Here is a 26,045-nt window from a genome sequence, read left to right as displayed (position 1 = left end):
CACCATAACCCTGCCAATTTGTTTAGGAAACTTAGGTGAAGCTATGAGATGAATGACAGCTCGATATTAAACATATTTTTCAGTTAAACATTTTGATTACAAAAATATAAAATTAAAAGGAATACAATGTAGAAGTTCTTTATTAGCAACATATTTATGCCTGAGTATTCACACAAAACAAAACTCACAGCAATTACAATACATGGAATAAATACCCCAAAAATATTTGTAATGAGCGTGTAAATATTGGAAAGGAGTCTACTGGGCTACTTATAAACCATTAACACACCCTTTATAAAGTACACCATGTAAATTGTTGCCAAAATACTTTACAGATAGACAAGGATTTAAAAACATAATAATGCTCAAATAATAGAAAACATCACTGCACATTGAGATAGAACCACATGATTACTCTTCTCTTTCCATTTAAAACAATTACATTTAAGCAATAAAATAAGATTTTATTCAACCTTAAACCTAACAAAATAATTGTCAGCCTAAACTGACGACTACAACTCAGCAATGCGCAATAAAATGCTGAAATGTTATTTTCTTCACTCAGAGAATAGGCCAATAGCAAATGGATGGCTCTTCAGAAGGTGAGGTCAGTACAGGTGAATCAAAGCTTGGACGAGAGACTGAAAAACAGCTTCTATCTCAAGGCCATCTGACTGTTAATTAGCTATCACTAGCCGGTTACTCAACCCTGCACCTTAGAGGCTGCTGCCCTATATACATAGAATCACTGGTCACTTTAAAAATGGAACACTAGTCACTTTAATAATGTTTACATACTGCTTTACTCATCTCATATGTATATACTGTATTCTATTTTAATATATTTTAGTCAATGCCACTCTGACATTGCTCATCCTAATATTTATATATTTCTTAATTCCATTATTTTTACTTTTAGATGTGTTTGTATTGTTGTGAATGCAAGCATTTCGCTACACCCGTAATACAATCTGTTAAATGTGTGTGTGACCAATTTGATATTATTTGCTGATAGAAATAAATATCCACCCATTATCAAATCATACATTACAATACTCCAATATATTACACTTATTGTTTAACATGGTAGTTGTGTAGGAGAGACCCTCATGAGAGTCCTCATGGCCCATTGAGGGGTTTATCCATCAGAAGGGGAGGCCATTACAGAGCAGAAACTAACAGCACCATCAGCAGTCCCAGAAGGTGACAGAGAGGACTAGGGCACAGTGCCAGCCCTGGTGACCTGCCTGCATGGGGACACACAAACACAAAAGCAACACTAACTGTATGGAGACAAACTCAACGATACAAGCATCCTACATCCAACACTCCCTCAAACCTTTGCTTGAGCTGTCCTTCTTCAACTAGATCCTGATTCCTCTTCATATTCAGACTCAAAGTTACAAAATATACACGCTGAAAGTATATACTGACATCATACGCATCTCATTTCATTACACTCTGCTAAGATCAAGACAATGTCAGCTTCAGTGAAACATGTAAGGAGGACTACGAAAACCCATCAGATATCACGCCCTCATTCATTTGAAAAAGCCCACAGTTGAAAATTTAGATTTTGGTTGTTTTGGTTACTTTAAACCCTTTACTTTATTCTAATGTAAAGCATATTGTATGATTACTTAAGTAAAATAGTTCATTTCCCATTTTCATTTGTGTATAAGTAGTTGTAGGCTATGCCGGAGCAAACGTTCATAAAAGTAGTTCACACTTTCCTCCGATGTTGCTTGATCAGTGGGTAGGTCCTATTAGCTGCCAAAATTACATGAAAAGGGATCAAAATATACAAACACTATTGCAGTAATTTCAGCAGTTCAGAATTATTTTGATTTTAAGTAACAAAGCAATTGAGATCCTATTCTAAAACTTGGTGGAAGCAAGAGGCATCTTGCTGTGATTATCTGTCATTTTGAGCTGCATCCAATTTCTGATAGCCCTGGCCACTCACCTTCACTCCCCTCAAAGATGTAAAATAGGATAGGTGTATGTAGATTAATTATCTACCAACACAGTTATACCAATCCCCACCCAGGAGTGTACATTGGATTGGGCTCCTGCCATTGTAGCATTCTTTCCTTTTTGTAGTTAGTCAATCATCAAATGTAAATATATTTGATCAATCATCGTTGAAGCTGACTTCTCAGATAAATAGCGATATTGCTTGTTGTTTGATTTAGATAGTTGTCATTACTTTGAGCAAACCTGCCAGTATGATTCTGAATTACCGGTAATCAATCATTATTTTATGATCTTCTGTCACTTCATCATGGATGGAGAGATGAGAGCATCTTCAATGAGGAGAAAGCAATGTACAGTATATTAAGCTAGTTAGTTAGCTAGTTAAGTACACAATGTATTAGCTAGACTTTATCAAACTTACCAGGCCTTCACCACCTGCATCTACTTTGTATTTGTTCACGGTAGCTTTTCATTTCACGATATGAAGGGTTTCCCGAGGCCGCCACACAAATGAAAATCATCTAGGGAAATGGTGTACACTTGAAACATTTCAGCAGGTGAAAGTTAATTACCACGGAAGTCAACAGGTTTGTCATCCCAGACAGTCAGCACCATAGACATAGCTGTCAGCTGCACAGGGGACAAAAGCAAGCGCTGGGCTTCAGTCACCGCTTTGGCCTGTTCATAGGAGAACATGCTGATCTGGGCTGGGTCAAACACGACCTGAGGAGACACGGACAATTCACATGAACAGAACATAGAAAAACAACTATTTGATAGGGGGCAATACAAAACATTGAGGATAAACTGACATGTGTTATTGAATCATAGGCATTTTGAATCCTCACACTTACAGCAAACTTGTCTGCCCGGATCAGGGACACAGCCAGAGGTGTAAATCCTTCAATCTGCTCCTTCACCAAAGAAGACATGGCCATATCTGGGAGGCCAGCTGCAGATTGTAAGAGGTTGAAACTAATTTCAGGCAGTAGTCATATTTGTCGTAGCAAAACAACAAAAGGCATGTAATGTACCTGCCAGTGCTCCAACCTCAATGAAGACCTCAGGGCCCCAGGAGCTTATGGGTCCAAAAGCCAGGCTATGGCTCAGCAGTCCCGTTAAAGCCTGTTGCTGCTCTTCTGAACAGGACAGCCGCAGACGGCCCAGCCACAGAACTGCCTTACTGCAGCCAGGAGGGGGGAGAGGTGAGTTACAGACAATTATGTATATATGTAACAGGGGTGGTTATGTTTCTACTTGCCTCGAAAGAAATGTGTATTTAATGTTCAAGCATTCTTATTGATTGGTTCAATTCCGATGACAATAAGGCGTGTTGTTATTGGCCCCGCTTGCAGATAGGGGGAGATCGCGAACGTCTCCCCAGTATGAAAATGTGATGCAAGGGGTAGTTCCGAGTTCTGAAGACAGTATTCTATTTTTATATTTTACAATGTGTACCAGTTTGCTGTACATTGCTGACTTATACATGTTTGGGTATATGGTACCTGTTAGGGATTGAGGGGCTTTCTGGGATGTGCTTTGGTATATGATTGGTGTATATAAGTGTTTTAGCAAGCATGCACCGATGTAATGGTCACATAAGCACACTGCTAACACAGTTGTTATCTTGCTACAGATTTTACCATCGACAGCCATCAACATCATTAAGTCCTGCACAACTAACATGCTGTTTCCTATTTAACCACAGATAATAAATAACGCTCAACTGGGACCACTGGCTGGGGTGATTTCTTTGAACAAAACACAATGCAAGGAGAGTACGATTAACATGTGTTACATATACACTAGATGACTGACAGAGGGCAGTGTTTTGAAGCCACCGCATCCCCATCTTGGTACTCCCATCATAGTAAAACATGTTTTGGAAGTTATAGAAAGGAATTTAATGTCTACGTTTATTTTTGCCATGTTTCATTCTATTACAGACACCTTAATGCATACTTTTAAATTATATTATGTGAGCTTAACATTAAAAAAAATATATATAGTTTTTTTTCCATTAAAGTATACATTTTAGAAAGTACTAGTATTACTGTCCCCACATCAACAAAAAAAATGTAATTTTGTCCATGAAACATTTCATTAAAATAATTTAGAATTCCATTAATTCCTAAGGAGACTGGAGTGCCAATATGGCCAAAACATGACTTTTCTGTCCTTGCATTTATGGCAGTGTAAGTTGTTGTTATATCTTATATGAAGCATTAATCGGTTCAATTAGACATTGAACTTGAACCTTGTAAGAATCCTGGATCTAGCTCTTGGCTAGTTTTTTGTATAGAGATCTCAGAAATGCAGTGTAACATTTCGTATCTCCTTATGTTGCAGGTGAAAACAGTTTTCATGGGCACACAAATCCAAAATAATGTATGCATTGCAAAATCGAAAGGCTTCTAACCCGAAAGAGTCACCTTACCTAGATACTTAAAACCTACATTTGATACGGTCATTCATGTGGGTTCTTCAGTAATTATGCACAATACTTGTTGGATGCACATTTGGTGACCAGCTGACTGGTTACGCCATGATATTTCCACACATCATCAGATCCAGGAAGGAATTTTCAGAATGACAGTCAAGTGATGACCAGCTATAGCAATAGCGCATGCGATGCAACTGACCAAGTGCTGGGAAAAAAAGGTGTTTGTGAGAAATGTCCAGAATATTTGTGTCTCATTCGTTACACCAGTGAAGACAGTTGTGCCTGGATCCACGATCTGTAGCAAATTGATATTGATCATCTGTTTGTCGTCTGTTAGATTTAACAGAGAAAGCATCAAGGTAGAGTTTGTGTTTTCATATGCTTTTGTGCCTCGGATTGGAAGCCAAGTCTACTGTGCGCAATTGTGTAGGATCGACTATTGCACAACACCCAACGCTATTCCTATGAATGATTCTGGATATAATGACAACAAATTACACAGTCTAGTGGGCTTATTCACAATGATCTTGTAATGAAATAACATGACAAATACATTTTGTTTTACCATGTTAGACCTGCAATTGTAAACAATACAAAGGGCTTGAAGTAGCCGACTTGAACATGGAGCTCAGAAATTCAAGTGCAGGAATAGGCTTCATATCCTCAGGAAGTGAGGGTGCTGCAGCACCCCCTGAAAAATAAGAATTGAAAATAAATATTCATAAAATATTCTCACAAAAGTAGTGCACTGAGCCTTTACTAGTCCCGTATCAGCAGACCGATGTGTCAGTCTGTAGCACTGACTTCCCATAGTATGACTTCCCATACAAATCCTTCCATTGAAAAGGGAACTTTGGTTTTTGGTCAGTTTCTCATCATAAAAACAGCAATGGTGAGATTAATGATACCGCTATTCATGGATGTATTGTGTGCCTGCATCAGCCACATAGGCTGCATTATTCTTAAAGTGATAATGGCTTCGTTTTTTGACACTTCTTGCATGCTTTTTGGGGGAAGTTCTATATTGTACATTAACATTGAGGTCCTTGAAAATGACAATTAAGTGCTTGAGAAAGTCCCTGAATGTCCTTGAATTTTACTTGCCAATGTCTGTATGAACCCTGCATAAAGGGCCTATGTTGTTCTATAGGTGGAGTTATGGGACAATTTGCATATATTTACTTTTATTCCTTTAAGTACACATGTGGAACTGCATGAAAATCCTTTTACATTTTTGTTTCAAACCATTTTGAAATGCTGATCCAATGTCACACATTGGCCCCATTACTTATAGAACGCCCCATATACAGTACATCATTGGTTACAGCATGTAGAATGACAGGAGGGAGAAACCGGTTGGATAAAGGCTAAGAAGACACACATTATGGGAGGTTTCACATGAAAAAACACATGAAAACTCTTTTTAATGGTAAAAAAAAACACAGCACCTATAACACTCCTTCTCTCAAGTGAGTCCCTCTCACTGATTTGAGTAGGTCTCTAATCTCACCTGAACTCCACTGCATTCAGGGAGCGCATGTCTGAGTCCTTGATCCCACACACTATGTGTCCCATAGCCACCAGGGTGCTACAGGCCAGCTGACTAAGACCCACCTGGGTGGAGTTGAGCACAGAGGAGGACAGCACAGCCAGCTGGGACAGGAGAGACAAGGATAGCATAAGACACCAAACAAACAAGGGCACGCCAAAGCAGGTAGGACATTCAGATAACACATTACTTGACACCCATTGTCATAAAGCGTTATGACATAACAATGCAATAATACTGTGTGTCATAACAGCTGACATAACCTGTTATAATATAGTCATAACAGTGTCATGACATATTTAGACCTGTTGTGACATACATTGCGTTATTTTACGGCTGGCTATGACACCTACATAAGAGTGTCAAAATGCACAAAACCTACCTACCAAGGCAACACATTCCATTACCCTGATGAAGACAGCTTGGCTGTCGAAACGTTGGTAATTACATTTTTGCATCTGAGCTCCTAGAGTGTGCAGCTCTCTTTTATTTTCAAACACATTCCATTACACCATAGCCTACATGTCAACAGTATGTTAATGTTATATAAAATAAAATAGAAATTGACCATATTAAATTATCGTTCTAATTACGCACACATTGATGTCAGACATGCACCTACCCCAATGCTCTGTTGCAGATGACTGGGATGAACGCAGGAGCAGATTTCAGAAGGAGGACAAGACACCCTCTTTTTTTACTGATGACTGATATAAAAGGCATGTACGTGATAGGCCTATTTGCCTTATATGATTATGATGGTCATAATGCTGCATGACAGTGTCATAAAGTACATTTTCTTATTTCAAGTAAAGTGACACAGGATGGTCATAATGCTGCATGACAGTGTCATAAAGTACATTTTCTTATTTCAAGTAAAGTGACACAGGATGGTCATAATGCTCCATGACAGTGTCATAAAGTACATTTTCTTATTTCAAGTAAAGTGACACAGGATGGTCATAATGCTCCATGACAGTGTCATAAAGTACATTTTCTTATTTCAAGTAAAGTGACACAGGATGGTCATAATGCTCCATGACAGTGTCATAAAGTACATTTTCTTATTTCAAGTAAAGTGACACAGGATGGTCATAATGCTCCATGACAGTGTCATAAAGTACATTTTCTTATTTCAAGTAAAGTGACACAGGATGGTCATAATGCTCCATGACAGTGTCATAAAGTACATTTTCTTATTTCAAGTAAAGTGACACAGGATGGTCATAATGCTGCATGACAGTGTCATAAAGTACATTTTCTTATTTCAAGTAAAGTGACACAGGATGGTCATAATGCTCCATGACAGTGTCATAAAGTACATTTTCTTATTTCAAGTAAAGTGACACAGGATGGTCATAATGCTCCATGACAGTGTCATAAAGTACATTTTCTTATTTCAAGTAAAGTGACACAGGATGGTCATAATGCTCCATGACAGTGTCATAAAGTACATTTTCTCATTTCAAGTAAAGTGACACAGGATGGTCATAATGCTCCATGACAGTGTCATCAAGTACATTTTCTTATTTCAAGTAAAGTGACACAGGATGGTCATAATGCTCCATGACAGTGTCATAAAGTACATTTTCTACAAGTTATTTAAAATATGAAGAAAAAAACATGACTGTAAAGAATTCATTGCAACAACAAAGGATTTAAGAAAAACTTTCAACCTGAAATAAAACTTCTTTGCAGGGAAATAACTCATTTGAATAAATATGGGGTTTGACTCTCTTATAAAGATGTCATAACCAGCCATAAAATAATGCAATATATGTCACAACAGGTGTAAATATAAGGGTCGTGACATTGTTATGTCAAGTTATGTCAGTCGTTATGACATATTATGACATGATTATGACCGCTCAGGATTCACAGACCTGTCACCTATATTTGTTCTTAACATGTTAGGACACCAGGTGTCAAGTAAAGTGTTACCAACATTCAAAAACATCAGGACTACACAAACTACACACACAGAAACAAAAAACATTGAACCAGATTGTCAGACTGATTGTTAGCTACCTGTCTGCTGTTCCAGGTGCTGACTGCCCCCAGTGCAGAGATGGTGCTCAGCTCAGACAGCCGGATCACACTCAGCTCTGCCACTGAAAGCTGGGAGGCTATACGACCCAGCTGTGTAATCACAGATGAGGAGAAGGACCTGGCCGCTCCATAGATCTACAGACAACACAGAGAAAAATAACTAAGACACAGCCTCTGTTAGTTAATGCAACCAGAGCAGCTACAGAAGACTGTTAAATCAGACACTGGACTCATTTTGCATATGGTACAAGGTGATTTCTACATAGGAACTACAGTGATGTTTCTTGTTATGGGTAAAATATGTACCTCTTTAGTTTTCTGGAGGAGTAGTTTCTGTTGGTATGATGAAAAGAAGGGGTCCTGGCCAAAGAGCTCTAGACTACAGCTGAAGGCGGCAGACGACATGCCTGTCAAGCTGTCTGTGCTCCAGGCTGAAGGCTGTGTTGCATGCAGCTTTTCACATGTGGGCATCAATGCAGGAGCTGGGCAGAGACAAATGGACAAAACAGATGGTAATACTGTATACAGAGGGAAATGTATGTAAACATTTCACAAAGAGTCTTATGTTCATCTGTTTTGGCAGTAAAGTTGGGGAGTAAGATAGAAGTCTCAATGTGAGACAGAGTGGCACTCACGTGTGACCTGCCCCACTTTGAGAAAACCCAGGAAGTTCTGAAGAACAAACTGTTGCCTCTCAAACAGCTTTGTCTGTTCAACCTGGTCCCGGCCCTGAATGCAGAGGGCCCCAACAGCACCCGACTCCCACCGGCGCTGACTCAGAAACAGCCTCTCTATACGCCCCTGGGTCATCAGGGCCTGAGGACATACACACACAGCCTGACTAGGGGCCAACAGGCCAGGGCAGCATAGCACCTGACACCTCTAGGAGTCCTGTCAGTGGACACCTGCAGGATTCTTTTACAAATCCATCCTTTCCTGATTCCTGGTGTCGTGTAGCAAATGTAACACCTCTCAATAACTTTAAGGACACCCAAATAAATGAATCATGACAATGGTCAAATCAACTGCAAAGGAACTAACCTTGAATAAATAATGGAAATGGATGTGTTAAAGACTGAGGGAAAAGTAGAGCAGGAAACGTACCTGGGGAATCTGCTGCAGCGTCTCTTTGGGAAGGAAGAATAAGAATCTGTCCACTTGATTGAGTGTCTCAGTGGTCCAGTTCTGAACGGGGCTAAGAGCACACAGAAAGGCTCATTTTTCATGTGATGTGAGGAGACAGAGGAGTTATAACGAAAGGTTAAATGGGGTGTGTGCTGTAATGTGGGGTGGTTGTTTAAGAGGGTGCTACAGTACCCGAAGGTGCCAGGCTCCTGTAGGATCTGTGCGACGATGTCCCTCTTGCTGCTGTTATAGCAGAACTCTCGGAGGAACTCCAGGCTCTCCACAAAGAAGCTCCGCACCAGCTGCACAAACACCTCATCCACTACATAGGTCGCCATGATGCCCAGTGAACGGAACTCATCCTCAGTGAACTCCCCCGTGTACATGCCCTGGGGGAGAACATTTTCAACTTATACCTGTAAATAATACCTGTAAATCATTTTCAACATAAAGATTTAAAATCGAAGACACCAAAGTTAAACCCCAGGCTGAATGTGTTAGCAGTAATGGGGTACAGGAGAGGGTACTGACAAGTCTCTGCACCATCTTGTCCACCAGAATATCCTGTTTTGTACTGGGGAGGAGCAGGAAGTGATGGGAGTCCTTCACAATCATCTTCCTGAGAGTGTCCATCATGTCGGCAGGGAACTTCTTAATAGTGCTCACCCTACAAATGCATACAAACACACAAGCATGCAAACAGACACACAGTGACACACACACACACACAGGGACACACACACACACACACAGGGACACACACACAGGGACACACACACAGGGACACACACACACACAGGGACACACACACACAGGGACACACACACACAAACACACACACACACAAACACACAGGGACACACACATACACAGGGACACAAAGGGACACAAACACACACACAGGGACACACACAGGGACACACACACAAAGTTGACAGTGATGCATTGTTGATGTTCAAACCATCTGTAGTGAGGATTAATGGCAGTAAGACCGACTCACGGCAGGGCCAGTGTGATCTGAGCGCCAAACTCTCCCAGCAGCTCAGAGAAGAAGTCAAAGTAGTACAGCTCCTCGATGATGCACTTTTTCTGTAAGTCAAGACAAAAGCATGAGGGTCGTCAATTACGCTTAATATAACAGCTATCTTTATACCTGACATCTGGCATGGTTCCACTGTTAACTCAATTAACTAGCTCAGAGGAATATGGTTAAGTATTTGCTCATCTACCAGTGAGGAATGGAGAGGAACAGACTGCTTATTCATGAATGCAAGGACACTCTGCATTGAGGAAAATGTTGGCTTGTCCCGGAAGAGCTGTCGCAGGGCTGTGCAGCTTACACCTCGAGCAATGCTTCCAAGGGCACTGTATAACCAGAGAGACAAAATAGATTACAAATATGAATGGGAGCACATTCACAAGAGGTTAGTAATAAATCAACTGCAGCTATGTTGACATAAATATGCACTCACAGAAACGTCTCAGTGGAAAGATTGGGCATGGTCTTCACTGCTTCTTTAAAAAGAGTTTTAGCCTGGGAAAAGAAACCAGAAGCGATCATTCGTATTGATCACAAACCATCTCCCAACACACGTAGTGACAGCCAGAGAGAGAATACCCCGCAGTGCTATAGAGGTGATTGGCAGTTTTGGAATATAGTTTTGAGGTGTGTAGTAAATTCAGTAGGACAGTGTTGTTGTGCTTTGCCACTTCACACAGTGCGTATGAACATGCAGGATTTGGGAGCTGTGATTGAATGGTGCTGGCAGGCTGCCCTCAGGCCCATTAGTAGCAACAGACAGGGGATTATAGGGCAGCTTTCATGGCCAGTGTGGTGAAACAGACCAGACCAGCGTTAGGCTAGCAGGAGGGAGAGGGCCATCAGCTCGTCTGAGACACCACCTCATTGTGATAGCTGGGACCTGGTGTGTGTGTGTGTGTGTTGACAGTCACAGATACGCTGTGTGTGTTCAGAACATAGAATAGCCTATTTAAACAGTCAGGGCAGGGGTTATACAACAGGCCGACCTCTCCACGGACGGTTAATTATTTAACATCTAATCAAGACCGTGTCATACACACCTCTGCGTGACAGAGGAGAGACCCACATTGCGTAACATGCTGACATCTTTAGACACACACTCGGAAATCCTTTTCAAATCTCTAAATATCATTGGGTGAATAAAATCACTAAGCATTTAGGGATAGGTAGATGCTCCTATACTGATATGCATGAATTGTATCCCCTTGAAAATGACTTGCAGGTCACAGGTATTGCTGGGGCAGAGAGGACATGAGTCAGCTCACAGACGTTACCTGCTGAGTGTTCCAGGCTTGTCTTCCTGCCAAGGTCCTGTTGGTCAACAGCAGACTAGCCCTGGTCAGCACACTGAGTAGAGGGGTGCTGGGGAGCAGGGGCTCCACCTTATCCAACCAGCCAGTCACCTCTGGTGAGTCCTGGACAAAGGTCAACACAAACACAGACATAGAGTGTAGTGACTAAACAACACAAATTCAGAAGATAAACACGCAGATATGAAGTGGATTTCAATGGTGACTAAATGGGCTTTGAGTGGTACACACAATATGTGGGTGGAATGTAAATACATGTTCACAAACCATAAAAAAATAACTCAGGCAAACAAAAGAGGAGTAATTACAAATGTGTCAGAGTGACCTAATTCATGCATAGTTGGCACCTCCTCTCTAAGAAACAGCCCAATACTGAGCCTGCCCAGTGTGTCAGTCTATCTCTGGTTCTGGTCCTTATGGAGCATACAGCTCCAGCTGGCACAGGGCCACATCACCCCATTTGATTGCCAGGCAGGCAAGGAGCCTGGGTACACCTGGGCATGCCAGCTGTGGTCCCCCTCCACACTACACCTTGCTCTCCTCCACTCTGTTCCCTCTCCAATGGTTATGGTCATGCATGCATACTCACAGAGCCTTGTAAACATACCTCCCACTGAGCCAAGAGTAGCAGCGTATGGCCGAAGCCATGTTACTGTGTACCTTGTCGTTTGTCTTCATTTAATATGAGTGAGCATGTCGCTGTTTGTGAGGATGGGTGTCAGTGTTGGTGAGTCCCTCTAAGGCCGTACCCAGAGTTTGGTGGTGATGGTGTTGGCCTGTGGGGGGTTGAGGCCGGGCGTATGCAGGGCGATGTCAGGCAGAGAGGACAGCAGGATGTCAGAGGGCAAGTTCCACAGAGTCTCAACCTTCACCCCACTCACCAGAGAGCCCAGCTTCTGCAGCTGCCCCGGCAGAGCCAGCTAGAAGGGACACAAGGAGGGAGAGAGGGAGAGGGAGTGAGCAGGAGAGAGAGAGGGAGAGGGAGTGAGCAGGAGAGAGAGAGAGAGAGAGAGAGAGAGAGAAGGAGAGAGAGAGAGAGAGAGAGAGAGAGAGAGAGAGAGAGAGAGAGAGAGAGAGAGAGAGAGAGAGAGAGAGAGAGAGAGAGAGAGAGAGAGAGAGAGAGCAGGAGAGAGAGTGCGAGAGCGAGAGAGAGAGAAGGGAAGGTTGGGGATATGATAAGAGTGGGGGGATGGAGGAGGAAGATATGGAGAATGACAGAGGGATAGTCTATTTCTAACTCATCATTCAAACACTTTTAATAATGCAAAAATCATCTGTTAAATGAAACTAGATACAAAAGATACCTTTGACAAATTGGTATTGTTCTTTGTAACACTATACAGCCATTAGATACTAAGATAATACAGGTAGAGAGTGTCATCTGGTGTATAATGAAGTAGGAAACATACATCTTGACAGGGTTGTGTGGTTTGCCATGGTGATAGTATTTGTCCTTGAGTCACCCCTGGCCAGGCTGCACTAGGCTTTGGGCCAGCTGGCTCAGAATGGACCATTACTATGCACAGAAGCATTACACTGAAACAGAGACACTCTCAAACATCTAGAAAACCATATCTGAGACAATACGCAACCCTGTTTACAATCCCTTTCTGAAACAGAAAGCCATGTCCTTCAAAAACTGAAATAATACTTACACTGTTGTTTAGAGACACTTTGTCCACAATTACACTGGCCTAGAATGACATCACAAAAAGAAGAAGATGGAACAAATCATTATGACTGGTCTAAAACTCTGTTTTATTAACATCTGTATTATGAAAATGGAAACTACTTGGGAAAATGAGGAAAAGCCCACTGGGCTCAAGACAAAAACAAATGCTTTATTTCCTGCTTTTGTTTCCCCACCCTACCATTCCATTGACTAAGGCCCCTTATGGCACATGGCAGGCAGCAGCCGCCAGGCACACATTGAAAATGTGGGGTTAGTTGTGCTTCTGTAATCAAAGGGTCAAGGCACCTCCAGAACCCCCCTCACCTCACCTGGGGTCAGACTTCTGCAAACTGGCTGCTTGGCAGCTGTCACAAAGCCCCTACTAACCAACCCCCATTCTAACCCCATAATCATCCCCACCCTCTGTTACTGGAGCCGGGCAGCACGGAGAAAACCCAATCAGGTATGAAAACCAGACAGAAGGTGCTCCATTAGAGCTCTCTCTCTGATGAGAGGATGCTTGTGACGACTGATGATGATGATCTTCTACCTGTGCAGGAGTGAAGGGCACAGAGGCAAGGGCTGTCAGTGCAGGGCTGAGCTGGGATTGGCTGAGCTTCTGCAGAAAGTCCACACCCAGCCAGGGCAAGAAGGGAGCCAGCTGAGACACTCGGCCGGCAGAGAGAGAGCCAGGAGACTGAAGCTCACTCCCGTTCAGGAACAAGCTGGAGATCTGAAGAGGGATGGTCACAAGCATAACACACACACACACACACACATATTTACACAGGAATCAAGACAAAGTGCAAACAAGAAATTAAACCCATAGATTAGTCTACTTCACTCATACCCATATGAGTTTCACCTTAAACTTTGCAGTGAAAAAAATAAAGTAGTTCTGTCTGTGATAGGACTACTTACCATGTCACTGGGGCCCCTGAGGCCCTGGGCAACACATGTCCTAATGTTGTCCTGAATCACAGAGAAGGCCTCTGCGTTTCTGTACACCTGCAGGTCCTTTGGGTCTGACAGACACGTCAGGTTGCCAAGCCTAGGGAGACAAAGATGATAATTACTCAAGCATATACAAAGATACTTTTGGATCCCAAACAGTTGGTTACTTCAGGGTCTACTAGAATGTTGCATTTCATTGGACTACAGAAAGTCATTTCTTGAAAACGCATAAACTCAAATCAGATTAATATTTGAAACCGAATGTTTCTGTAAGACAGGACACAGGACCAACCATCGATCAAATATTGTCACACACCTCCTGAATTGTTCCACTGTTAGATTTCTGAAGGTCCTTATGAGGCTGTCAGCCACAAACTGCTGTTGAAGTTGGCTTAGAGTGTTCATCAGCAACACATCCATACCAACCAACAGCTAGGAGAGAAGAAACACCACCCAACTTTGGTTTAAAATACAGTGCACAATGATTAAAATATACTGTATACCATTTTAAATGAAGACAATGAAAACCTATTGGCCTAAACATATACTGTTTTGTACAGTATACACATACAATTAGACATACAGTCAGGTCCAAAATTATTGGCAGCCTTGATGAGCAACAAATACTTGATCAAATAAATCATATATATATATATATTTAAAACAAAGAGCTTTATTGTATTAAAAACAAGTGTGTGTGTGTATATATATATATACACATATATACACACACACACACACACACACACACACACACACACACACACACACACACACACACACACACACACACACACACACACACACACACACACACACACACACACACATTCAAAGTTTGGGGTCACTTAGAAATGGCCTTGTTTTTGAAAGAAAAACTTTTTTTTTAAATCAGAAATACAGTGTAGACATTGTTAATGTTGTAAATGACTATTGTAGCTGGAGACGGCATATCTTTAATGGAATATCTACATAGGCGTACAGAGGCCCTTTATCAGCAACCATCACTCCTGTGTTCAAATGGCACATTCTGTTAGCTAATACAAGTTTATCGTTTTAAAAGGCTAATTGATCATTAGAAAACCCGTTAACAATTATGTTAGCACAGCTGAAAACTGTTGTTCTGATTAAAGAAGCAATAAAACTGGCCTTCTTTAGACTAGTTGAGTATCTCAAGCATCAGCATTTGTGGGTTCGATTACAGGCTCCAAATGGCCAGAAACAAATAACTTTATTCTGAAACTCATCAGTCTATTCTTGTTTTGAGAAATGAAGGCTATTCAATGCGAGAAATTGCCAAGAAACTGAAGATCTCGTACAACGCTGTGTGTACTACTCCCATCACAGAACAGCACAAACTGGCACTAACCATAATAGAAAGAGGAGTGGGAGGCCCCGGTGCACAACTGAACAAGAGGACAAGTACATTGGAGTGTCTAGTTTGAGAAACAGAAGCCTCACAAGTCCTCAACTGGCAGCTTCATTAAATAGTCCCCGCAAAACACCAGTCTCAACATCAACAGTGAAGAGGCGACTCCGGGATACTTTCCTTCTAGGTTGCAAAGAAAAAGCCACATCTCTGACTGGCCAATAAAAATAAAAGATTAAGAAGGGCAAAAGACCACAGACACTGGACAGAGGAAGATTGGAAAAAAGGGTTAAGGACAGACGATTCTAAGTTTGAGGTGTTCGGATCACTAAGAAGAACATTAGTGAAACAAAGAAAAAATGAAAATATGCTGGAGGAGTGCTTGATGCCATCTGTCAAGCATGGTGGAGGCAATGTGATGGTCTGGGGGTGCTTTGGTGGTGGTAAAGTGGGAGATTTCTACAGGGTAAAAGGGATCTTGAAGAAGGAAGGCTATCACTCCATTTTGCAACACCATGCCATACCCTGTGGATGGAGCTTAATTGGAGCCAATTTCCTCCTACAACAGGACAATGACCCAAAGCACAGCTCCAAACTATGCAAGAACTATTTAGGGAAGAAGCAGTCAGCTGGTATTCTGTCTACAATGGAGTGGACAGCACAGTCACCGGATCTCAACCCTATTGAGCTGTTGTGGGAGCAGCTTGACCATATGGTACGTAAGAACTTCCCATCAAGCCAATCCAACCTGTGGGAGGTGCTTCAGGAAGGGGTGAAATCTCTTCAGATTACCTCAACAAATTGACAACTAGAATACCAAAGGACTGCAAGGCTGTAATTGCTGCAAATGGAGGATTCTTTGACGAAAACAAAGTTTGAAGGACACAATTATTATTTCAATTAAAAATCATTATTTATAACTTGTCAACATCTTGACTATTTCCTATTAATTTTGCAACTCATTTCATGTATGTTTTCATGGAAAACAAGGACATTTCTAAGTGACCCCAAACTTTTGAACGTTAGTGTATAGATATATAATTATTTTATACTAGTACAATTGCTCAGAGAAATAGATTGTTTATAATAGTACAATATCTTTTTTCTCAAAAAGGGGGATACAATTTCACCCCATTTTCAACCAGCAACTATCAGGAACTAACACTGATCACATTTTTACACTTTTACAGTGTATGTTTCATCAGCTGTTATACAATATGGCAAAATAACATGAGTTTTAACTGCACTGGGCCTTTAAGTTCAACGACTTAATAAACTTAACAGAGTACCAGGACCAGTGTCGTACCGCAGTTTTGTGGGGCACTCAGCAAGGTCTGAGCAAGGTCGAAGGATTAGTTAGGAGGGAAAACAGCTAACGTCCTCCAATTCAACACATTTTGCCATGGGGCAAATTAGTTTTTGTTGTTGTTGCAGTTTTATAGCTAATATCATGCTATTTTGCATTTTTAAAGCTAATTTCCTCCAATTATTGCGGGAGCTGCGGGAGGCCAGTGACCAGGACATCTAAGCCAAAAACCTAGTTGCCTCTGCCAGGAGGTTGAAACTTGGCGACAAGTGGATCTGTGAGCAAGACAATAACCCAAAGCACACATTAAAATCCACAAAGAAATGGTTAATTGACCACAAAATCAACATTTTGCAATGGCCATCTCAGTCTCCTGATGAACCCCATTGAAAACCTGAGGTTTGAATTGAAGAGGGCAGTCCATAAGCGCAAACAAAGGATATCAAGGACCTGGGAAGATTCTGTATGGAGGAATGGTCTAAGATCACCTCCCAATGTGTTCTCCAATCTCATAAAACATTTGAGAAAAAAAAGGCTCAATGCCATTGTCCAAGGTTAGGCATTGAAAGGTTCTGAAAACAGGGGTGCCAATAATTATGACCTCTATTTTTGAGAAAAAAAAGTATTACTTACTAAACAACATCTCTTTCTTTGAGCAATTGTATTAGTATAAAATAAATACAAATTCTGTATACAATATAGCTCAGTATTTGTATTATTTAACTTTTACAGTCTTTTTTGCCCATCTTTATCAAGGGCGCCAATCCTTTTGGACCTGACTTTACATGCAACGATCATATTCACATTTTAAGCATTGAAAGATCACTCACTGTTCTTCACATAGCCATTCTTAATTGATGCATTCCGATGTTTACTTATTGAACATTGGCTACGGCCACAACCACTGACACAATGGAGACCACTGACAACTGCCTGGCTGTGGCTGGGGAGGCTCTGGTTTCACAGAGAGGTGTCGTGTCTGTTACCTGAGCAGGTGAGAGATGCTGGAAGCTGTGAAAGGGCAGGTAGACTATCAGGTTACCAGTGTCCCTGATGAAGGAGGGGCCGCCGGCTGTCATGTTGAGGGAGCTGAGGGCTCGGCTGTACCACCTCCCAAAGGCCCTGCGCTGCTCCACCGACAGGCTCCTGATGTTGCTGTTGATGGTATTTCTCCTGAAGATAGAGAGAGAGTGCATAGAGGAATGTAGGACATACCTGTTAACCCGAACAAAAAGCAGAGAGCAAAACATGACTGGGAAAGCACATCTCTTTCAGAGACTCAAATGACCCAATTTAAATTAAGGCCGAAGTAGTAGTTTAAATAGAAAATGACTCTAATATTGTGAGTCTGTTTTTTAAATGTTAAACTGTACCTTTATTTAACTTGGCAAGTCAGTTAAGAACAAATTATTATTTTCAATGGCGGCCTAGGAACAGTGGGTTAACTGCCTGTTCAGGGGCAGAATGACAGATATGTACCTTGTCAGCTCGGGGATTCGAACATGAAACCTTTCGGTTAGTAGTCCAACGCTCTAGCCACTAGGCTACCCTGCCGCCCCGAGTGTCTGAATAGAGGGGGTAATTAACTGCCTAAGTCCATTACCTTTGATTCTATCGCCATTCAGTACTATACGTACATCTATAATGCAGAGACCAACACACAAGGACATCATGACTCATGATGACTTGTATCAGAAGCCTGCTTAACTTACACAATGAGGTTGGTCTGTAAGGGGGGCAGTGACTGGATGTCTGCAGGGTTGACCAGGGCAAGTAGGGGTACCAGTTCAGGAAAGAGGCTCCCGTCCCTAACCAAGTGGGTCTGGAAAAGCACAGATACCATGGTGCCTAGGTAGTCATCTGTAAACTGGGACAGAGAGCGAGATTAAGTGATTATCTTGTGTGAACATAGAGCGGTTTCAATACATTTTAGTTAATTATTTTATAAAATGTATTCAATCAGGTTGTCACACTGAGGTCAAGTGATCTTAGTATTTTCCATGGAAGACCTGTCTAGGACAACTGATATGAAGTGTTTTATATTACCTGCAATGTCCCCTGGTTCCTGCTGAAGTACTGCAGTATCTGTCTGACTGTGGTGATGTCCACTGCACCCAGCACTGCCCTCAGACTTGCCAGAGGGATACGGAAATACTCCTGTAACAGAATCACACCACATACTAAAACCAAGCACCCATAAGCCAGACAAGAATATCATAACAAAAATGGTCATCAAATAACAATAAATTATAAATTAACTTAAAATCCTCTACATTACAAATACTCATGCCTAGCCATCACCATGCCTTGAGACGTCTCCAGACATGTCTTAAGAGTTACACTCCCCTACGTATTTATTTGGACAGTGAGGGTAACATTTTTTTAACGTTGGCTCTATACTCCAGCATTTTAGATATTTTATGAGGTGACAGTACCGTATGCCACCTTTTATTTGAGGGTATTTTCATACATATCTGTTTTACTGTTTAGAAATGAAAGCACTCTGTATCTAGTCCCCCCATTTGAAGGTGGCATAAGTATTTGGACAAATTCACTTATGGTCAAAGGGCCTGGGTGTCTACAAAGCTAACTTATGGAATTGTTTTAAGATGGTCACTCCAAGGATCATTTCGCTATTTGATTTAGAATTTTAGAACCCCTGTAGGTATCCCAAAAAGTATTGAAAAAACATTTGATGAAACATTGAATTTGGCCTCACTGCTATTAGCCCATAGAACCACATTGCATAACATATTCATACACGGCCAAACAGAGAGTCAAAATCATTTATCAAAGGGAAGTATGTTTTGAAGTGTTTGTCCTATATCTGAGAGATATAAGAAAGTTCAGGAAATGATTATCATTAATTTTTAAAACTGGTAGCGGGTTACCTTCAGACGGGTGATGTGAAGCTTGTGGGCATCGTAGAGCAAAACATGTGTTTGTGAGAGTCTCACCTTTCAATGGTGGGTTCATGTTACATTTTGACAAAAGTTTAGTATTTGATGCCATATTTTTCCCACAATATGACGACATCAAGTATTTGACTTTACAAACTTCTTGAGTGCATTTGCATTTTGTTTTGGTTGTGTTTCAGATTATGTTGTGCTCAATAGACATGAATGGTAAATAATGTATTGTGTCAATTTTGGAGTCAGTTTTATTGTCAATAAGAATATAATGTTTCTGAACACTTCTGCATTTATGTGGATTCTACCATGATGCTACTCATTGCGTGCTAGAAATATGGGACCAAACACTAAACTTTTGTCTTCAAATGAGGGGACTAGATACATCAAGTGCTTTTATTTCTGAGGTATGAAAACACCTCAAATAAAAGGGGACATTCTGTACTGTCGCCTCATATAAAACATTTGATCTCAAATCCAAAATGCTGGAGTATAGAGCAAAATTAAACATTTTAGCTTCACTGTCCAAATAAATACGTAGGGGTGTGTATTTGTTAGTAACTATATCACCAGTCACAAATGTAAAAGGACCAAATAAGTATCAGTCCTACTTCTGTCACCTTGATGAGGAAAAATCCATCACTGTTCCCATGTCTTCCTGTTTGCATCAAACTGGTCAGTACTTTCTGTTACGGGCAAACAAATCTTCAAGCTTATCGTTTGAATGGTTCAAGAAGAAAAAAAATCAAAGATGGACAACAGCAACAACACAGTAGCAACAATAATAAACACAAAGTGATTAGAGATTAGTGTTGGATTGTCATTCAATCACATCAATGCCAGTTAACCTCATCCAGGGGAAGAGATTTAATGTCCACTATCAATGACATGTGTGAAACTGTGTACACCGTCGGTTGACACAACAATAGCCCTCATGGTAATTGATATAGATGATTAGTTACCTCAACAACAACAAAAAAGTTAGTCATATGACATTTCCACTAGACTAGAATGGGTCCGATCTAAATGTCCTTAGACATGAATCAGTTGAAATGCCAAAACAGCAGAAAACAGGTTTGTGACATGAGGGAAATGTATAGATGGCCACCACTGTTCAATGTAGCAATTTACAATACACAATGTTGGAATTCTTTATCTGCAGATGAAGTCTGCCCAGCCCACCTACCCCAAAGCACTGCAGCAGGATCCTCTTGTTGTCAAAGTTGGTCTCCTTCTCTAGATAGAGCACCACAGACTTGAGCACATTGAAGCGGATATTTTCAGTCACACGTAGAGACATCATCTGGCTCTCCTCCAGGGCCACCAACAGCACCACGGCCACACTGGTGGCCTGGTCCACCACAGAGGCCATGTGTGTGGTCAGGAGCCCCTCCAAGCGATGCTGCAGGGCCTTCACCCCGCAGTGCAAAAGCAGCTGCAGAACCTGCGTCTGACTGGAGCCTGGCTGACAGGCTGGGCTGAAGTCTGCAGTACAAGTCCAGTTCAGCCTCCTCACAATGTCTCTGACCAGGCAGGGCTGGGAGTCTGTGGAGGTGTTGTTGGTTTTTCCCTGGCTGTTTCCTTTGGTGTAGTTGGTGTAGGTGGTACAGAGCGTGCCCACCCACAGGCTGTAGGGCTCCTTGGTGAGCAGGGAGAGGAGGCCAGTGTTGGTGCAAATGGATGAGACAAAGTTGGCCTGGTCGTAGTCCCAGCACAGGGTCAGGAGAGAGGTGTCAGGAAGTGCCACTGTCCAGCTGTGGTACTGGCATTGTTCTACCGGCTTAAACCCCATCAGGCCTCCTCCCTGTCCCCCTCCACCGCCGGGGCCAGTGTGGTTTGCACAATACGCCAACAGCCATGTATTGTCAGGGTTGGCTAGCAGGTTCTGGAGCACCGTGGTGTTGGCGCACACCTTCTGAGTGAAGTTCAGAGAGTCCAGCTCAGCACAGAGAGCCAGATCAGTCATGTCTACAATGATGGGCTTGTTCCAGTCAGAGTATTTGCACACCTGGGGCAGGATGTCCTTGGTCTCCTTGTCGACACAGACAGACACGAGCCACTCGTTCTGGGGCTCCAAAGTGAGCTTCTCTAACAGGGGCATGTTGCAGCACACGTTCTTATTAAAACCCATCTGGTCGTGTCGCCAGCAGAGCTCCACCATTGACGGGTCCACCAGCACCTTGCTCCACTTATCATAGTTGCACCAGTCTGGGATGCTGAACACCACAGGTGGGTTGGTGGGTGGAGAGTTAAGGGAGACGGTGCAGTATTCTCCAACCCATACAGTAGCACTATTACGGAGCAGTTCATTCAGAAAGGTGGCATTGGCGCACACCTCCAGTACAAAACCCTTGTCATCATTCTGGATGCACATGGATATCATCTCTATGGTGATTTCCATCACGTTTCGCCATTCTGAGTACTGGCAGGAAGCCGCCACCAGAGAGTTTATATCTGGCTGTGTCGGGGCCTCTGTACAGTTCAGCTGCAGCCAGTTGTTGTCAACATGTGAAAACACAACCGTGAAGAAGTCCAGGTTCTGACAGAGGAGGATATTCAGCCTCTCCTTGTCCTGGTCCCAGCAGACGGCCACCATGGTTGGGTCGACTGTCTCCGCCGTCCAGGTCTGATACCTACAGAACTGACTCACCATGTATCCATCAGAGGAGTTAACACAGAAATTCCACAGCCAGCTATTGTTAGGATTGTTGTTCATCAATGCCTGCATTAGCTGGATATTGCTGCACACCGCTAGGATGAATTCTTGCCTGTCATTTTCACTACACAGTGTCACCAGGCCTGCGTCCACGTCACTAGCATTGGTCCAGTTGCCGTAGTTACACAGCAGCTGGCTGAGGCTGAGCGATCTTGAGACCCGTGGGCCTGGGGGAGGCGGGGCGGGCATGTCCCCACTGCAGTCAGACCTGTCCTCCAGGAGGGGCAACAGTAGAGCCTGGATAACATGACAGGTGTTACTCCACACCTGTTCCACCTCAGTGGGGTTCAGGATGCTCAGAGCGTTGCAGAAAGTGGAAAGTGTTGAGGAGCTCTGTAGGCCCACTGTGATGATGTCAGCGCACAGGGTGTCGTTGAAACGGGCTAGGTTGTCGTGGTCACACCTCAGCAGGGCAGTGGGGTTGTCCTCTACCGCTTTGAGGGTACGGCTGAAGGAGACTGTGGGGAGGCTCTGGCAGTCTGGGCCTGGGTAGCTGCACAGTGTTGATTCTGGAGTCAGGAACATATCCAAGATGGTGTCACCAAAGGACCAGCTCACATTGTGACGTATACCCCTGAATAAAACAGTCAGTTAGAAAGGATACGGGATACGGGGTCATAATCCTCTGTCAGTGGAAAAAAATATAAGAACGAATCCACCAAAACATTTCCATTATGTTTATCTTAAGGTATCACATGAAAGGTTTCACACATCATTGTCAGCTTACCACATCAGGAGCTGCTTTAGATCCCCTATACAAAAAAGGCAGGGCATTAAATACACACGACATAAAATACTGCAAATGTACAACAAAAACAGTGTCTAAAATCTGTATACATTACATTCTGAACTTAACATGAAGAAAGTGCAAGTAGAAAACAAAACTGACAAACCTTGCTGACATTGTTCATTTTGGTCCAGAGCGGGAATTGCAATTCCAAATTGCAGTGCTATTTTTACATAATCCATTGGGGTTTGGAGAAATGTCAATATGAATTCTGAACCATGTGTCACTATAGCAGGAAATGCCATGTCTATTAGACCAGTCCAAGCAGACATAACTTTATCAGATAAGGAAAGATGTGACAAAGCAGTCATTATCTCCTGAAAAGCACTGAATTGTTCTACTGTGGAATCGTCTACTCTGAGGTAGGATCTTTGAAAAAGTGACGGTTCTGAACTTGTACTGCTTCTTGTGCATGTCTGAGATTTGACAGATGATAGAAGCGACAGTAGCGGTTTGCCAAGCTCAAGTGACACAGTCTTTGTCAATTCTGCCTCCAAGCCACAGTCCGTTCTCCCAGACAAAATGCACACAAACGTTTTAGGGAGGTTTTCTATAAATCCATCTTCTATTAGTGGTCTATACATGGCAAATACCTTGCCCAGAACACCATAATAAGCGCTCAAGTCAATGCCCTCTAACACGGTGCCACCTGTCCTGACATTTGGGTCCTCTAAAATTTCGTCTGCGCTGATGCCGCCCCTGGCATTGGCATCAACGTTGTGATTTTCGTTGGATAAATCGTGTATTCGCTCTATCAATTTTTCTATGTTTCTGTCAAACTTGCTGGCGTCTGCGGGACCTTTTCTTGATACAGCGCGTGACAATGAGCGCACTGGTCTTGCGGCTTCGCAAACCATCCCTATAATAAAATAAAATACACCAACTAGTATCATACATCTAAGCTGAATAATAAAAAGTAACACTGAAAACAAATACATAGCATGCCTCAAACATGAAAATTCGCTTAATAATTTTAATCCTATAAAAATTAGCAGAATGCAAGTAGCCTAATTTACTTACCTAGGATGCTTAGAGCAAAACATATTTGCATTCTTAGCAGCATTCTCAAAGTATAGGGGAAAAGTAGCTTGAGAAGTCCACAAAAATGCTAACTATCCAGTGGATTCAGAAAAAGATTCACCTTTAGGCCTATTATCCAGACTCACTGCAAATGCAATAGTTATGCCAATCATCCTTAGTTTTTTGACATTTCTGTAACCAAAATCAAACACCGGTCTTTGTCAATGCCATTTTGTCGTCTCCCCTGTATCCGTTCTTGCTTCTCTACTTCAGATTCCTTTTACGCTTTGCCAAGTTGTGGTCCACTTACATAGCGTGCTAAGCGAACATCTCTACCTGCCCCTTCGAGTCCATCACCGCTCCCGTGTCCACCTGAAACTCTATCCATGAGCTAAAAGTAGCTCAATTAGAAACAGTGGCAAAAGAATAGGTGCTAACGAAGGGCTGTGAAATGCAAAGAACGGATTTAGCAAACAAACTGCTGCCGGTTATGAAATATAAATACAAGCCCATAATTGTTCATTAACTCAGAGATCCTATTAAAATGTGTATTCTAATTCCTAATAAAGGATTAAACCCTTTTAGCGCATTGTCTGTAATGCGAGCCTCTTCTCTTGAGGTCAAATGCGCCGGAGACAGTGTGGTTGAACAAAAATATAGAATTGGGGTTATAAAACTGAACATTCAAAAATGACCTTTTCATGGATGATCATGCCAAGAAATACTGTCCTAGCTTAGGATATATAAATATTGAATAAACATCTAAAACATATCAGAACGTATGAAATAGGCCTATATAAACCATATCCAATGTTTAATAAATCCTCTAAAGGATCAGACCAGTTTTTTTTTTTTTTTTACATTTTGGCCTGAAATGACATACCCAAATCGAACTGCCTGTTGCTCAGGATCTGAACCAAGGATTATGCATATTCTTGATACAATTTGAAAATAAACTCTGAAGTTTGTGGAACTGTAAAATGAATGTAGGAAAATAACAGATCTGGAAAATGATAAAAACACATGTTTGTCTTCTTTGAAATGCAAGAGAAAGGCCAAACATTAAGATGAGCCTAGATGTAATTTAGATATTGTCCACAAGATGGCAGCAGTGTATGCAAAGTTTCAGATTGATCCAGTTAGGAATTACCTCACTACACAATATTTTGCATTAAGTCTGCCAGGAGTTTGCCCAACTGTGCTGAATTGGTAAAATTATACATTTAAGGAAATAGCATTTTTGTATGTCATGTTACTAAAAAAAAAAATGTTTTCACACTCCCAGGAATGTCATACATGATGGATCATACACTAACTTTCACATCTAGATTACAGAATGTAACATTATTTACCTTCAGATGTGAATGTATCACACCAGTTGCTGTGATAAGTGTTTTGTTGTGCACTATTCTTAAACAGCATGGTATTTTTTGTTGTAATAACTGTAAATCGGAGTGCAGTTAGATTAAAAAGAATTTAAGCTTTCTCCCAGAAAGTTGGCTGTTAAATCTTTTTCTAGTCATATTATCGCAACAATCGTCCCGGTTTAGGGACAGTGATCCCATAGAGGTTTAAAATAGGCTGTTTTGTCTGGTGTTTGATATGAGCTCAAATCAGATAAGGGACTATACAGTGGGGCAAAAAAGTCAGCCACCAATTGTGCAAGTTCTCCCACTTAAAAAGATGAGAGGCCTGTAATTTTCATCATAGGTACACTTCAACTATGACAGACAAAATGAGAAAGAAAATCCAGAAAATCACTGTAGGATTTTTAATGAATTTAAATGCAAATTATGGTGGAAAATAAGTATTTGGTC

At 41.8% G+C, this 26,045-nt stretch overlaps 1 protein-coding gene across 2 annotated transcripts; it reads right to left on the bottom strand.

Moving 5' to 3' along the window:
* Positions 1 to 122: 122 nt before the first annotated feature.
* On the bottom strand, positions 123 to 24,599 carry strc1 (stereocilin 1). 2 transcript variants are annotated; one of them, XM_035786866.2, is made up of 28 exons: positions 24,229 to 24,599; positions 23,315 to 24,067; positions 23,149 to 23,173; positions 20,892 to 22,995; positions 20,326 to 20,391; positions 18,843 to 18,953; positions 18,509 to 18,663; positions 17,783 to 17,969; positions 14,438 to 14,553; positions 14,089 to 14,218; positions 13,718 to 13,900; positions 13,151 to 13,189; positions 12,245 to 12,415; positions 11,460 to 11,600; positions 10,616 to 10,677; positions 10,373 to 10,508; positions 10,144 to 10,232; positions 9,675 to 9,810; positions 9,336 to 9,532; positions 9,123 to 9,213; positions 8,654 to 8,834; positions 8,325 to 8,500; positions 7,998 to 8,153; positions 5,931 to 6,073; positions 3,012 to 3,160; positions 2,832 to 2,929; positions 2,550 to 2,700; positions 123 to 1,247 (listed from the first exon to the last, which is right to left on the bottom strand). In XM_035786866.2, the coding sequence occupies exons 1-28, from the start codon at positions 24,269 to 24,271 to the stop codon at positions 1,162 to 1,164; spliced, it is 6,075 nt and encodes a 2,024-aa protein (XP_035642759.1). In that variant the 5' UTR covers positions 24,272 to 24,599; the 3' UTR covers positions 123 to 1,161. The 2 variants fall into 2 exon arrangements, with proteins under 2 accessions (XP_035642759.1, XP_035642760.1); XM_035786867.1 differs by lacking the exons at positions 123 to 1,247; positions 2,550 to 2,700; positions 2,832 to 2,929; positions 3,012 to 3,160 and adding an exon at positions 3,172 to 5,111.
* Positions 24,600 to 26,045: the final 1,446 nt, after the last annotated feature.

This window comes from Oncorhynchus keta, chromosome 14 (assembly GCF_023373465.1).
Source record: "Oncorhynchus keta strain PuntledgeMale-10-30-2019 chromosome 14, Oket_V2, whole genome shotgun sequence".
NCBI lineage: Eukaryota > Metazoa > Chordata > Actinopteri > Salmoniformes > Salmonidae > Oncorhynchus > Oncorhynchus keta.
Note: the sequence above shows the minus strand (reverse complement) of the source record. Positions and strands in the feature narration are given on the sequence as shown.